Source organism: Drosophila simulans, chromosome X, assembly GCF_016746395.2.
Source record: "Drosophila simulans strain w501 chromosome X, Prin_Dsim_3.1, whole genome shotgun sequence".
NCBI classification, from domain to species: domain Eukaryota; kingdom Metazoa; phylum Arthropoda; class Insecta; order Diptera; family Drosophilidae; genus Drosophila; species Drosophila simulans.
The window spans coordinates 5,022,801-5,037,282 of NC_052525.2; the positions used below are offsets into that span (position 1 = coordinate 5,022,801).

Genomic DNA, 14,482 nt, shown 5'->3' on the forward strand with positions numbered 1-14,482 from the left:
GAACAACAACAAAATGGGGAAAAAAAGACGGAAAACGGAAAATAAGAAAAAATAAATGGCAACGGGGCGGATGAATGTCGGTTATTGCGTATACGTCATGTTGCCAACGTTCGCCGCTGTTATTGTTGTTATTATTAGGCGGGCGTGGCCAAGTGGGCGGCTGGCTCTCGAAAGATAACGCATACGCCGCATGGGTCCACGTTTGCCGCCTTTAAAAGATGCAAATCCCAATGAGGCCCACTGGCTGCAAACAATTCTGAATTATTAAGTTACTCAATCAGGCTTGGCCCTAAGACCTTAAACTCACTTGAAATGGGATTTGGTCGAGGGTTTAGGTACGTCTCTGCTGTTGGTGGGATTATATAGGCCTCGGACGCGCGGTGCCTTACAATTGGAGTAAACGAAAATCAAAAAAAAAATTTATATATATATATATAAATAAAAAAGGAAAAATTCAATTAACAAATTCGCCTTCCGAACGTTCGCGTTATGGGTGCACGCATAAACAAATCCGCAGCGCAAAAAGTTCCGGGCTGAGGAAAATTTCTTTAAGGGATTAAATTTCCATGCCTCAGCGCACACAAACGCACATACACAGAGGGAAATAATCGTGATTTGGTATCTTAGATAAATACCCAAAAATGTGTTAAAAGACGTATACAATTTTTTGGAATTTAAAAAGGATTCATATTTTGGTTTTGACTGATTTGCCACAGATGTTGATTTAAAGTACATTTTAAAGTACAAATATGTTTTTTCGTAGTGTGTTCTATACATACTAACAAATTCTTTGAAATATAAGGTTAAAATAAACGGTTTGAGTCGTGTTTTTCGGCGCTTTTGACGCAGGAATTTGGTAAAATCCCTTCGTGGCATAAAAGGACATTTGGGCTCCACTCTCTTTTTTACGCTATTTGGGCCATGCCATTGTTGTTTCCTGCAGTGTATGCTGTATGCTGAATGTGTATATGAAAACGTTGAGAGACACGTGCCCGAGATGGATGCCAGTTCTGTTTTCCCTGCCTGCTTCTCCCCAAATGCCAGTTAAATGTTTCCTTTTTTTTCTTTTTTTTTTTTTGAAAATCCCAACCTTATTACACACTTACCTGCTCCCACGTGTGTGAGCTGAAAGTTTTGTTATTGTTTTCGCACTGGGCAACGGAAGCCGCACGTGGCCATGACCGCCATATTGGCTGGTCGTGAAAAAATAAAAAAACAAGTAAGAAAAATAAATAAAAAGCATGCACACTGAAGTAAAATCAACAGCAAATTGAACTTCAATTCCAATCCAATCCAATCGAATCGAATCAAATCGCATCGAATCAAATCGAACCGACTCGCATATATGGTGGGGCAGTTTGTCATTATGGCGGAAGGAAATCATTGTAAATGAAACCAAATTGGCCGTCCCTCCGCTGCCGCAACTCCCAACCATTTGGCTCGTTAGGCCACCTGCTATTTGCATTTCACCATTTCCCTCTGGATAATTGAGCGAGCATGCGAGCCTAACTGGGTCTAACCTTCAGCTAGCCCTAGTCTAGCTCTTCTAGTTGGCCCAACTCCGGCACGGATGACCCCCCTTCGGACATTGGCGGTGCCATCAAATGCGAAATACAATACCTTCGCCCTTCCGCGGCTCATCCAAGAGTGAAAACATTCGAGTCAAGGCCACGCGAATGGCTCTGTCTATTTGGTATCGTTTGTTTATTAATTATTTGGTTAGGCATTCGCCCGCCCCCATTTGCCATGCACTGAGCGAAATAAATAAGTGCTTGCTTGAATGCTTTCGGAATCATTTAATCGCATTCGACTGGAAAGTAACGTACTAGCTAAGATGTTATATAACTAAAGCTGTATAGTTTAGGCATTAGCCTAAAGTCCCTTTTCTAGTTGATCACTTAGTCATTTGTGTAATATATTACATATTTACCCTTGGCTTGTTGCCGACTTTCTCTGTTTGTTTGCCTAACATTTTTAATATGTCGTTTCATAATGTGTGTCACAAGTCGAAAGTAAACAATTTTCAATTCCTCAACAATTTGCATTATTATTCCGTGGCTTTCCCAACAACCCCATCACGCTGCTACTTGAGTCACCTAACGATTCTTGCGTTTGTCTTTTCGAATTTCAATGGACTGTGTGCGGTGTGAGTGTAAGTGTGTGTGTGTGTGTGTGTGTGTGTGTTCGGTGACAATAGGGTTAGATATATTGATTTTCGATCATAAGAACCTGCAACATGCAAAGACCAACTAACACCTCGTCCATTACACTTATATGTATGTACATATGTACATGCTGTAACTGATGTACTTAAATATATATATATGTGTATATGTATGTATATCAGCGGCTTGGTGACACGCCCCGCCCATTGACATTAGCCACATTCGAGACGCCGTGGAGGGTTTTGCTCGAAGACGTCTCCCTGTCATTGTCGAGTTATCATTATTATATTAACTGAATGCGCCGCTTTGGCACGCTCCAGCCTCAGTGTTAGCAACCCCCCTCCCCGCCTCCTTCGGCCACGCCCCCTGATTGGGGCTTCTTGTATATGCGAGTCGGTAGTTCCGGCAATCAATCTCCGCCAGCAGATCTAAAGGAACGGCGGCGAATGGAACCGATTTGATTAGTGATGAAAGGCCAACTACAAACTAACCGCATTCACTCCCAAAAAAAAAAAAAAATATATATATATGGGGCAGAAGAAAAGAAATGTTACAGAAATGGGGGAAACCCTCCCATTCCATCAACTGACCAAATTGTGCACTCAGGGTGAACTAATTGAGTAATTCAAAGTTTTCAGGTCCCAAATACACAACACACATACAATTGCACTGGGAGAAATGCGTCGTTCTTTAGTTGATTACTTATATTTCAATATAATAAATATTCCCGCAATCATTATATTATGGGAATTTCTCTGCTAAACATAACAACATATTAATTAGAATAACTGGGAAGTATTGCTCTATATATCATTTCATATGTATTTTTTTTCTTTAATCTAATCAGAAACTCGCTTCCTTGTGCTGTAAAAATTCCTGAGGGTGCAGGGCTGGGCAAAAATATTACTTATCCGCCTAATTAAGCTCCAACAAAGCGAACACTTCATTATATATTTCCTGCACTCCGGCTGGCACAGATTGGAGATGGATGTGGAGTGGTTAGGGGTTAAATTTCCTGGCGAGGAAAAGAAAACGTAACCTTAATGTAATGTGAATTACGCTAAATTTATTAGGCAACAATGAGTTAGCAGAGCGGGGGGAAGGGGAAACGGAAACCCTGGCAAACCGAAAAGCGAGGGGGCAACCCTCACGAACCCACACACACACCCGCACACACACGCACACAGACGGACGCACACATGAGGCTGAGCCTAATCGTCATCGTTAACTCCGACTTCAGGACCTCTTCACCCATGGATTTTCCAACCAGTCGTTACCAATTTCGTCGCTTGTTTCGTATTTTCTCTCCTAGTTTCGTTTCCTTTTTGCGTGCTGGCCGCGTTTTGTATAGGAAACTCGATAATTTCCACCAATTTCCTTTCGCTGCACATGCGTGTGTGTGTGTGTGTGTGTGTGTGAGTGAGTTTTAGCCCTGTTAGCTGGCAAAGTATGCGTGTCCATGCGAAGCTCATAAACTCTGTGTCGGCAATGAGTATGTTAATTTGGTTAGAGGTGAGAACCCAGGTGAGAAATAATTTCGGGGCGTGGCATCGGCTAAATGCCAATGGCAACAAACCCATCTCTTTTGTGTGCGTGATCGGCCAGAGGACAAAAACAACAACAGCGAAAAAAAAAAACTAGAAGACAGATAAAATTGGGGCCAACATGGGGTTGGGCACCAATCGAAATTACTTAGCCAAGTACTTCAAAACAAAAGTTTGCCGCAAAAAGACGCAAAATTACCCAACAAAATTACACTCTTGCCAAAAACTTTGCAACCCGTTAATTCCGATGTTTGTAAACTTAGTTGACAAAGACTTAAATGCCAATTTATCAGGAATATACGTTTTTGTAGTTTGTTGGTTTACTTTAAAGTGTCACTTAAATGTTAGCTATGGAAATGGCTTAATGGAGATTTTCCAAATATTTATTAAATGTATTATGAAACAAAAAAGCAACAAGAAATTGTTCAACTATTTTGCCATGATGTTCATTTCATGTTCATTTGGCCCTCGGCTAATTTTTAATTATTGGCCACAATATTTGATTGTATAGAATTTAAAATTCGATTATGTTTTGTTTAAGCACACATGAATTTTGGGCAATTCCAATTGATTTAATTGAATTCCACGAGTGGCGAATAATATGTTTTATGTCGGTATTGTTGAAATGCCAACAACGTTTTATAAGTTATCCTATTCATAACATTCCGCATTTGAAATTCCGTGTAAATTGAATTTGCCAGCTATTTTATTCTTCGATGGCTTTTCATTTCACTCCACTTCACTAAATGCGTTTCTCGTCGTTTAATTTATGCCCGATGGTCGCGCAACTGTGAGGCACTCTCAAAAGAGCTTATTTCCTCGCTCCACAACTTGAAACATTTTCAAGTTAAATGACTTCCTTCGGGGCATTTATTTAATCTGCTCCTTACCGTTTTATATTTATTTTTTCTTGGGGTTTTCCTCCGCCCGTTTCGCTTTTCAACTTAATTAAGAAATCCAATTAACATCATTGACATTAGATGTCCTAGAATATGCGCAATTTGTTTTGTCTTTATATATATATATTGTTTCTTTTTTATTTCGTTGCTGTTCTCACAAATACACTGACACACAAAAGTTCACGCATCTGCCGAAAAATAGATTTTCCCTCCTTTTCCGTTGCCCTTTTTGCATATGTATGTGTGGTAGGGGGCAAAGCAGGACCTTGCTGGCCACCCCCGAATATCCACACCCTTTGCTGACAAGTAGGCGTTGATGTTGATGTTGACGTTGGTCTCGTGTGTGTCCCCTTCCACCCAGAAAACGGCCTGCCGCCCATCGCCACCCCCCTCGTTGCGTGTGTCCCGAAATTGTGCGTGTGTGCGGCTTTTTTTGGAGGGGGTGGCTGGTTGCCGTTGGTTGGGGGGAGTTAAGAGTTGGGGTCTTGGGCACCGAGAAAGTGGGTGGCCGGCCAGCACGCAACAAACAAACGATAACAAACAATTGTGGCAACGACAATCGGATACTCAGTGTCTACATGGCATTCGCCCCCCTTCCTTTCGGCATTCTCCATTTGCGTCTCCCTGATTTTGGTTGCGAATGTGTCGGATAAATGCTGATTGTGAAGGCGAGGGCTGGGAATCGTGTTTTGAGTCGTGTTTACTGGCAAGAATTAGGAAATGTCCTTGAAGAGGCTCAAGGAATTTCCAGTGCCTCTCAGCTTTGGCTCACACTGGGCCTACATTTTCAATAATCTGTTGTTCATGTTAGAATATATTCACATTTATAAAAACAACTATATAACCCCAAAAAGTATGCTTTGGTTATAAACAAGCCATGCTAATGAAAAGCAAGAATTTTATCACGAACTAGGAGATCTTTATGTGTGCAGTTCGTAGCCTTTGACAGTCATTCAATCGAATAGGAACGCCGAGATTTGCACACCGATTTGTCATTTCACTCAATTACGATAGCACTTCCGGGGTTAAGGGGCAACCCATCCATGCCCACGAATCTGTCAAATTATCCACATGATCGCCCACTGTACTTCGCTGTAGACCAGTCCTCCGGAAATCCCAGTCAAGTCGGACAACTTTGACTCATCTCCCTTCAGCTGGCTTAAACAGTGACACAAGTAACACAACTGCACGAGGAGCCGGAGCTACATTCAAGCAAATCTACTTAGCATAAACCAATTCACACACACGCACACATACACGCAGGTTGGGGTCCAACACAGATACAGGCACACTGTCAGTGGGAAGAGCACTGAGAGCGATATGAAGGCAGGGAGGCAGGGAGCTTTCATTACAGGGGAGTGGCTGGCTTTCACCGAGCAGCTGACAAACTGCGAAAGCCAAAAACTGATTATGGCTTTAGCCGTTCAAAGCGACAGCACTCTGCACTTGCAAATAGACAAATTTATATGTGTGTGTGTGTGTTCGTTCTAGTGGGAGAAAGAAGACACAAGGCGTAAGACTTTCTTGTTTCCTTTTCTTCAGGAAATGATAATATATGACTGTCAAATAGACAAATTTATATGTATGCGGTCATATGGGAGAAAGAACACACATGGAGAAAAAAAGTATATCAAATTCTAATATGTGACTTAAAAACGACACAACGCGTTGTGCATGTTCACACTTTACTTTTGAAGTGTGACCCTGCACATTTCTGCAAAAATACATTTCTTTCAGTGCATAACTTAATTGAGCAATAATCGAGAACAGACTGCAACAAAGTTCAATTTCAAGCGAAAATTGAGAGATTTTCAGAAAGTGAAATTAAAAATAATAGTATGCACTTGGCACTCTGCTTGCTTGCTTTCTCGGACTGACGCGCTTCTCCAGCATTTGTGCCAATTTTTTTTTTTTCATTTTTTTTCCGTTTATGCCTTTTTCTCCCAAGATCCCGTAAGTGAAGTACAAGTTAAGCTGGAGCCTTGTCGCCCAGTCACGTAGTCTTTTTTCCCACAGAGAAGGTGCCTTTTCATGGGCGAAATAAGGGGGACTGAGCTGTTCTTTATAAACAAATATTTGGATTTAGCAACTGAGTGAGCAGTAGGACGGCAGAGGAAGCTTAAATTCAAGTAGAAAAAAAAAGAAAAGAAAAAAAAAAACAAAAATAAGCCAGAGGAGAACAGAAATTTTGTTTCCGAGCTCAATTTTAGGCAGTCCACAGTGGCTCCCCCACTCCCTCTCGCTCTCTCTCTCTCTCTCTCTCTCTCTCTCTCTCTCATTCTCTTTCTCTGTCTTTTTGTGTGTGAGTGTGTCTAGTTTACGACTTTTACTACTTTCTTTTAACTTTCTCTCTCTTTCGGGCCAGCACAGCATATGCAAAACCGCACCCATATTGGAGGACAAGTAGGAAAGCAGATTACTTATCTTTTAGTTTTCATTTAAATATGAAGACCAAATTGTACACACACGCCGCTTTTTCCTTTTCACTTTTCTCGCCCATTAGAGTGCCATGCATACATCTACACTCATCTATGTATGTATGTATGCATATATGTACATATATATAAAGGAAAACATGAAGTGGAGCTCCTTGGGTTTTTGTTTTCACGCAAAACTCTATCTTTTGGCCAGATAAAGATAGAGCAAAAAGCAAGTGGATTTCTTTTTATTTCCCATCCGCCCTTTCAAATCCGGGCTATCATCTCGTGCTTTTTTCGTCTAATTTTGGTTAGACGAAAATAATTGGATTTACACCGAATCAAGAATCTAGATGGAAACCAGGCAAAGAGATAGCCATGTGGCATGTGATGATGTCGTCATTCCGGAGGATAAAGAACGCTTTCGCAGGAAGATGAGTCTATTTCTTTTCCACGCCGGATATAAACGGTGGTGGGGAAACCAAATTGGAGATATTCATAAGTGTAATTTGTTATTCCATGGGAAAGACAACGGGAGGATTTTAAATGAAAACCATAAAGAAAACTACAGAGCTTTCGCAATGAAAGCCATAAAGAATGCTATGTGCTAAAGCCTTTTATGACTAACTTTAAAATGGAATACACAAACTAAATGCATTAAGCGTATATTTAAATAAGTTGCAAAATACGAACGGATGGTAAAGTATATGAATTCGATTTGATTTGCATAGCTATTCACCAAATGCTAGTTGCTTAAGCACTCAAGCACTCAGTCCAGACACAAACACCGTTCGATTACTGATTGAAATTCAATATGTTGATAATGGTCTAATAGTTGAAATATATACATTTTAGCTCCGCAAACCGGCGTCGACACTCTCAATTCCTGGCTCGATGAAAACACCTTCCATTGCGAACCGGGAACAGATCTCATCTGGATGCAACGAAGAAGCGGCCGAGGCACTAGTGGGTATCCACTCAGACTACCCTAGGTATGAAATGTATGTATAGCCCGATCCGAACCGCCAGTAGAGTACGTATCCACAGCAGCGTGCATTCATTAGCATATAGCCCCCAGGCCTAATCCCCAGCCCCCCACACACCACGCCCATTCAAACAGCTCCAACTCCATCTAGAGTCCGTATCCAAACTGATTTGTTGCATCCACACCCAAGGAAAGGAATCCGATGTAAATGAAACCATATAGTTTATACAAACATACAGAAGTGATATGCATTAGATATATAGATGGAATGAATACTAATTAGAATGTATGCGAATGAATAGGTAATTTAAAATGCTATATTCGCTCAGTGTGTGCCGCTTAGAGAAGGTGCAGTGCCACCAAACTGGTAGTAACGATAACCGTAACTGTGCGCAAATCATTGACTGATGGATGGCCCGGGGACAGTAATTAGCTGTCAATGGCAGGACAAGTGACCCCGGGAATGATGATTTGGCGAGGGCAAAAATGGAAATGGGGCAAATGTCCGGGTAATATTCATTGGGGAGTGCTTGAGCTGAGTCCATGCGATTCAATTTGAGCACTCTAAAGTGAATTCCGCTCACGAATGGATTCTGGGATGGTCCGGCTGTCCTGGGGTCCACATAAATCTCTATGAATGTCGTGGATGGCAAGATATTTTCCTGCAATCACGTTGGCAATTTGGCACAGTTCAGCACTTTATAGAGGGGGGCCAACCAAAAGACGGGGGATTGGATATATGGCTATGGCTATGACTACGACTACGACTGCGATTGTGAATGTGAATGTGAATGTGAATGTGGCTATATGGGCATCGAAAACGAGGAGAGCCAGCTGTGTGTATGTTTTCATTTGTCAGCAAAATTTTTATTGGCCATCTTTGGCTCATCGAAAGAGCTGGGGCTTGCCCCTAACCTCCTGCTCCTGCCTCCCTGTCATCGGTGGCTGTGTATCTATGAGATACAAATTGATATGACACATTTAGGAAAGCCGGAGCAAAGCGAAAACACACAAATCTGTCATTCAGGCTGCAAGATTTATTAAGGTGCCGACTAGAGTTGAACACGGAGCTGAGTTGGATCCGCTCGAGTTGAGTTCCGTTGAGTAGAGTTGAGTTGGGTTGACTTAACCCCCGGCTCCTCCGATAGCACCACGTGGAATCCCGACAGCGTCAGCGTCCCCGGCCACTCGAAGCATTAGTCAGCGATCTGTGGAAAGCACTCAGGAGGGGGATGAAAACCTGTGAAAATTAGTGCGAAAATGGATCAGGACCTTGGAGCAAATCCCTTTGTTACGCTTTTATTTATTTAGCACGGCATTAGGGGTATTTCATTCAAGGAACACAAAAAACTAATCACAAATAGGACACGAAAGACAGGCTTAAGGCAAATTATGATAAAGCACGCTAAAAAGTGCGGAAAGATAAGCGATAATAATAATTAGTTCCTGCCTAATCAGCAACATTGTTTTCCCATCTCGAAATTAGCTTAAATATAGCATATTCCTTTCTCAAAACTCAATGTAAATTACATCAAGCGCATCCCAAATAGAAAACAAGGCTCATTAGTGGACTAAAAATAAATAAATGGACCATCACAAGTAGCTTTTGATTTCAATCCCTAAATAGCATCATTCATGGCAGGGAATTAAAATAGCTTAACTGGACGGACACGTTTAGACGCTCTACACACACACACATATACACACATGCTGAAAGGTAAAACGTTGGAAAAATAAATGAAAAATCACGGCATCAAAGAAAATAAACAAGGTGTGAAAATGCAGTCAAAGCATCAACAGGAGATTAAATCAAAACAAAAAATAACCAAATGGAAATATAGTGGCTTGTGTAATATTTATACAAATCGAACTACATCAATTTGAACAATGTTTTTCACAACACGACCATCCATGCATCCATATGGAATAGAATAGAGTATAGTGTCAACCACTATAATTACATACCCAACACGTCGTCCTTTAATTAAAGTAGCTAACCATCGATTTATTGGTAGTGGTCTATGTAGCACAGAACAGAATGGATATATATCCCAGATGGGAGTGGGGCGAATGGAAGAATGGAGTGAGTTGATGGGACAGGGGAGTGTGTTAGTGAGTGTGGGCTCTGGAGCAGCCATCGTCCATCTGATTGAACTCGAATAACCCCGCAGGTATATGGAAGAACGTGCTCTTACTGGCGGCAATACGTCCAGGAAGCCATCAACAAACTCGGCCAAACACAAACCCAATGTGGGCTATCGCCTGGGAAAGAGGAAAGCCCTCTTCGAGAAGCGCAAACGGATCAGCGATTACGCCCTGGTCATGGGCATGTTCGGGATCATCGTGATGGTTATCGAAAACGAACTGAGCAGTGCCGGTGTCTACACAAAGGTGAGAGTTCTCCATCTAAATGTTATGTTATTAAAAAATTAAAATCTAGCTAAAAGAAAAGCAGCCAGGACTAATCTGTTGATCCGTATTTTCACTCCATTTTCAGGCATCGTTCTACTCGACAGCGTTAAAAACCTTAATATCTGTTTCGACTGTGATTCTTTTAGGACTTATAGTAGCTTACCATGCTTTGGAAGTGCAGGTGAGAGTGAGTGCAAATTGTATTCTTCTCTTCCAGATGTTATTGATGTTCTTGCTGATGGTCGTCATCGTTAACTGTTTAACGTTGCCGTCGTCACTCTCGCTCACTGTCACCATAATACCGTTAGAGCCCCCGATAAATCCCTATCCGAAAATGCCCCTATATGGTCATGCTAAACCCTCGAAATCCTTTGGCCACCAGTCATCATCGCCATCTCGGTTTGTTTGTATGTTTGTTAGTTAGATTGTTTGTTTGTTTGTTCGTTTGCTGTTGAAAACGATTTCATGTATCTGGTTATGATTTCGATTAACTTTCCATTGTTTTTCCTTTTACTTTCACTGTGTTTCCCGCATATTGGGCGCGTGAGCCAGTGTATGGAAGGGCGATAGAGAGTGCATGTGTGGTGAAAGTTGGTGTAAGTGTGTTTGAAAGTGACAACCCGTTTCCGGTTCCGTTTCCCATTCGTTCATTCCACAATCCACCTTCCCACGTCCCCCGTCCCCCCTCGTTCCATTTCGCCATTTCTCTGGACATCTGACATCTAAGTACCTGTACAAGAATATGAAGAGAGTTTCATTCCACCTCCAAGAATCTGAAGAAATGAAATTATGAAAGCTGAAACACTGTACATAAAGCTAACCATTATCATTCACCCAACTCACCTTGACCACCACAATCAATATACTCACCAAAGTTGTATTTTTATTCCAATTATTCGCTTTTGAATTTCATATAAAAAATAATCCAATTGAGCCCATTTTTCGTAAATCTAATAACCTATAACTATGATTAAAATTCATAATATTAATTTCTTTTTGTTTATTGACAATCACATGTTGCCCTGTTTTAGCATTCGTTTTCCTTTGGTATCATTTCCATTTAACGCAAATCCCGAAAACATGATATAGACCGGAAATATTGACAAAACTATTTCCATTCCATACTAAAATCGTTTCGTACTCGTTTACCTCCAATATGCGCTTCAAATACCAGTTGCATGTACAGCACTATAATTTGTTTAATTTGCTCAAATATTTTGATATATATGATCCATATATATATATGATTCTTATATATATATTTATATATATATATATATATAAAGATATATACTTATAAATAATCTATACAATTTCCACTTCTACTTCCTCTTCTTCAACTTATTGGTTTCGCCTTACTTTTCTCGTTTCGTTTACCTTACAAAAACAATCCACGAAATTCCAATAAATTAGTTAAGACATGTGTTGAAATTTATTGTTGGCATGAGTTAAATACATTTATATATAGCAATAGAGAACACAACCCCAACCGATTTGCAATTTTTATCGGTTGGGGCTCGTTCTTTTGGAACTTAGAAATACGTAGACAGCATGGGAGCATCTATTTGACTAGTTCGTAATTCTATTGATTATATCTTAAAACATAAATACAATACATAATTATATACTACAACATGATTGATAACAATATTATCTATTAGCAACATACGCGAATAAAACCGAAGAGAAGTGGAAGATACTCGAAAGCCCTGAACTTTCGTTAGCTTCATCGACTAAAACTCAAATACTCAAATGTAGGGACAAAGTCCTGTGTTCAGTGATCGAATTTGGATTGGTAATTAATGTCTCCATATTGATAACGCGATATGGCTAACTCGATATGACAGTCCGCAAATCAGCCTCCTGATATCGCAATCGAAATGAAATAGCAAAAACCACAAAATATAAATCCCAAAACCCAAAACTCTCACAACTGCATTTAACCATTTCCATGCCCATGATTCAATCAAGCCAGGTCATTGATCAGTCGTCTGTCAGTCAATCAATCAACCAAACCAGTCGTCAATCAACCAGTCAATCAATCAAACCAGTCAGTCAGCTGATATACTTTCAATATATATATTTATATACAAAGAACCTCCCCCTCAGAAATCTCATAATTCGTATTCTCTTCACACAATTTGTTCTCTCTCTCTCTCTATTATAATAATAACTCCGAATCAATGTTTACCCCCCCAAATTAATGTTGACGTTTAAGAGTAAAATTTTAATATGTAATTACCTTCCATTATGCTTTGCAGAATTCAGTAAGTAATACTTATTATAATATCTACCATACATACTTCAATATTTGTGAGTAAATCCAAGTCAATCCATGCATAGTGTTATGTACCATATACGGAAGCAACCAATACCAATACCAAAACCAACTCAAATCAAAAACCAAAAACAGTAACCAAAAACCAAAAACCCGAAAACCGAACCAACAAAACATGCCTAGAGTAGACAATCCATAGATCGTACTTAGATTGGTTATATCTATATATACCATATATACTATATATATCCAAAATTGCATACTGAAGCCAAAAAGCAGCAACCATGCAAACTTAAAGTCGATGTTTAGCTGAACCGCGTCTGTATCGTGTCTAGTGTATATATACATTTTTTTTGCGTTTTTTTTTATGAAACTAAAAACAAAAAGTGCAGTTAAAAATACAAATAATACTGTCACACGCCATCCAAGATCAAAGGCAACCGCTTGGCTGTTATATAGCGAAAATTGTGGCTTAGCTTTGCACCCAGAAACCACCCAAACCACCCAACCGCAATCTCACCTTGTCTTGCAGTACAGTGCAGAATACAGTACACAGTAAACACTGGCTATGTGCGAATCGATTGTGGAAATGTTTAAGCGTACGGTGGTTATTTAAATGCCTTATCCTAATTTTAACTAACTTGAAAATTTTAACATAAATCTTTTGAGAATGGTTTTTCTTTGGTCTTGGAACGATAAATGATAACTTACAAGCCTTAAATACTGTCATTAAAAAGTTGTTCAATCCTTACTCTTTATGTTTATTGTGAAGTGAATTTCTAAAAAATATTCCGTATATCATGTTAGAAACGTTTCTTTCCAATCGGCTTGCATATTATGCATAGATGGACATGTGCACAGCATACATACAAGCATACCCGCATACATATGAGCATTCCCATTGCTAAGTCGACACTAAATATATATATATATTAATCGATATATGTGTACTATCAAACATCAAACCCATCTATCACCAAAATTAGAGGCAAAAACATCAGAGTTTGGCCAAACCAAAGAGAGAACACAGGACTTTGTAAATGTGAGCTAGGTGAGACCTTCCCAAAAGACCTTGTCGCAAATCGATAATCAATTAATCAGTCGGCTTAACTTGCGAATGGCTCATATGCAATTAAAAACGAAAGACACGAAAATCAGAAGACCATGCCTTTCCTCAACAAAAGGGAAAATGCACATCATTTAGATTGTTGTGCGAATAGCCACTGCATTTGGGATGGGGAAATATCCAGATTTATCGATATTATCGATCCAACTGTGAAACCATTGATAAATACGATATTTTGCCATTTCTACTCTGCCTAGATGTTGTGATATTTATAGTTGTTTGTGCATATCTATGGCCTAATTGCACTGCGAACTTTAGATTAATGCAGTTTAGGGCTGGGAGGCTTACCACCAACTAAATCCAGTGTGGGGTAACATTGAACTTTATAAAAATTGATTTGATAACGAGAAAGTAAAGAAAAAGGATAAAGGTAAAACAGCAACCAAGAAAACGAGAACGATATCGAGTGAAATGTGCTAATTACACGAAAACACGCACGCTGCTTTCTAGTAAGTACTTGCACTCACACATGCACCAAAGCACACATACACCTACATCTATACTTACACCAACTAATGAACAAGAAATAAAACATAAGACACGAAATGAATTTCAGAGGAGATTCCAAAGCTTACGATACTTGAACTTGACTCAGGAATTGCTTCCACCACTAAAACAGAAACCATTAACACACACATATATACATACACATGTAG

At 39.9% G+C, this 14,482-nt stretch overlaps 1 protein-coding gene across 22 annotated transcripts in view; it reads left to right on the top strand.

Annotated features, from left to right (window-relative positions):
• The window catches only part of LOC6725157 (small conductance calcium-activated potassium channel protein), a 57,625-nt gene that overhangs the window by 27,900 nt on the left and 15,243 nt on the right, over nt 1-14,482 (top strand). For 11 of the 22 annotated variants that reach the window (XM_039297278.2, XM_016173447.3, XM_016173458.3 and 8 more), the window contains 3 exons: nt 7,881-8,026; nt 10,182-10,401; nt 10,508-10,609. In XM_039297278.2, the coding sequence (XP_039153212.1) occupies nt 7,881-8,026; nt 10,182-10,401; nt 10,508-10,609 (468 nt within the window). Of the gene's footprint in view, nt 1-7,880; nt 8,027-10,181; nt 10,402-10,507; nt 10,610-12,683; nt 12,690-14,482 lie in introns of all 22 variants that reach the window. The other 11 variants (XM_016173451.3, XM_016173461.3, XM_039297283.2 and 8 more) reach the window with 4 other exon arrangements.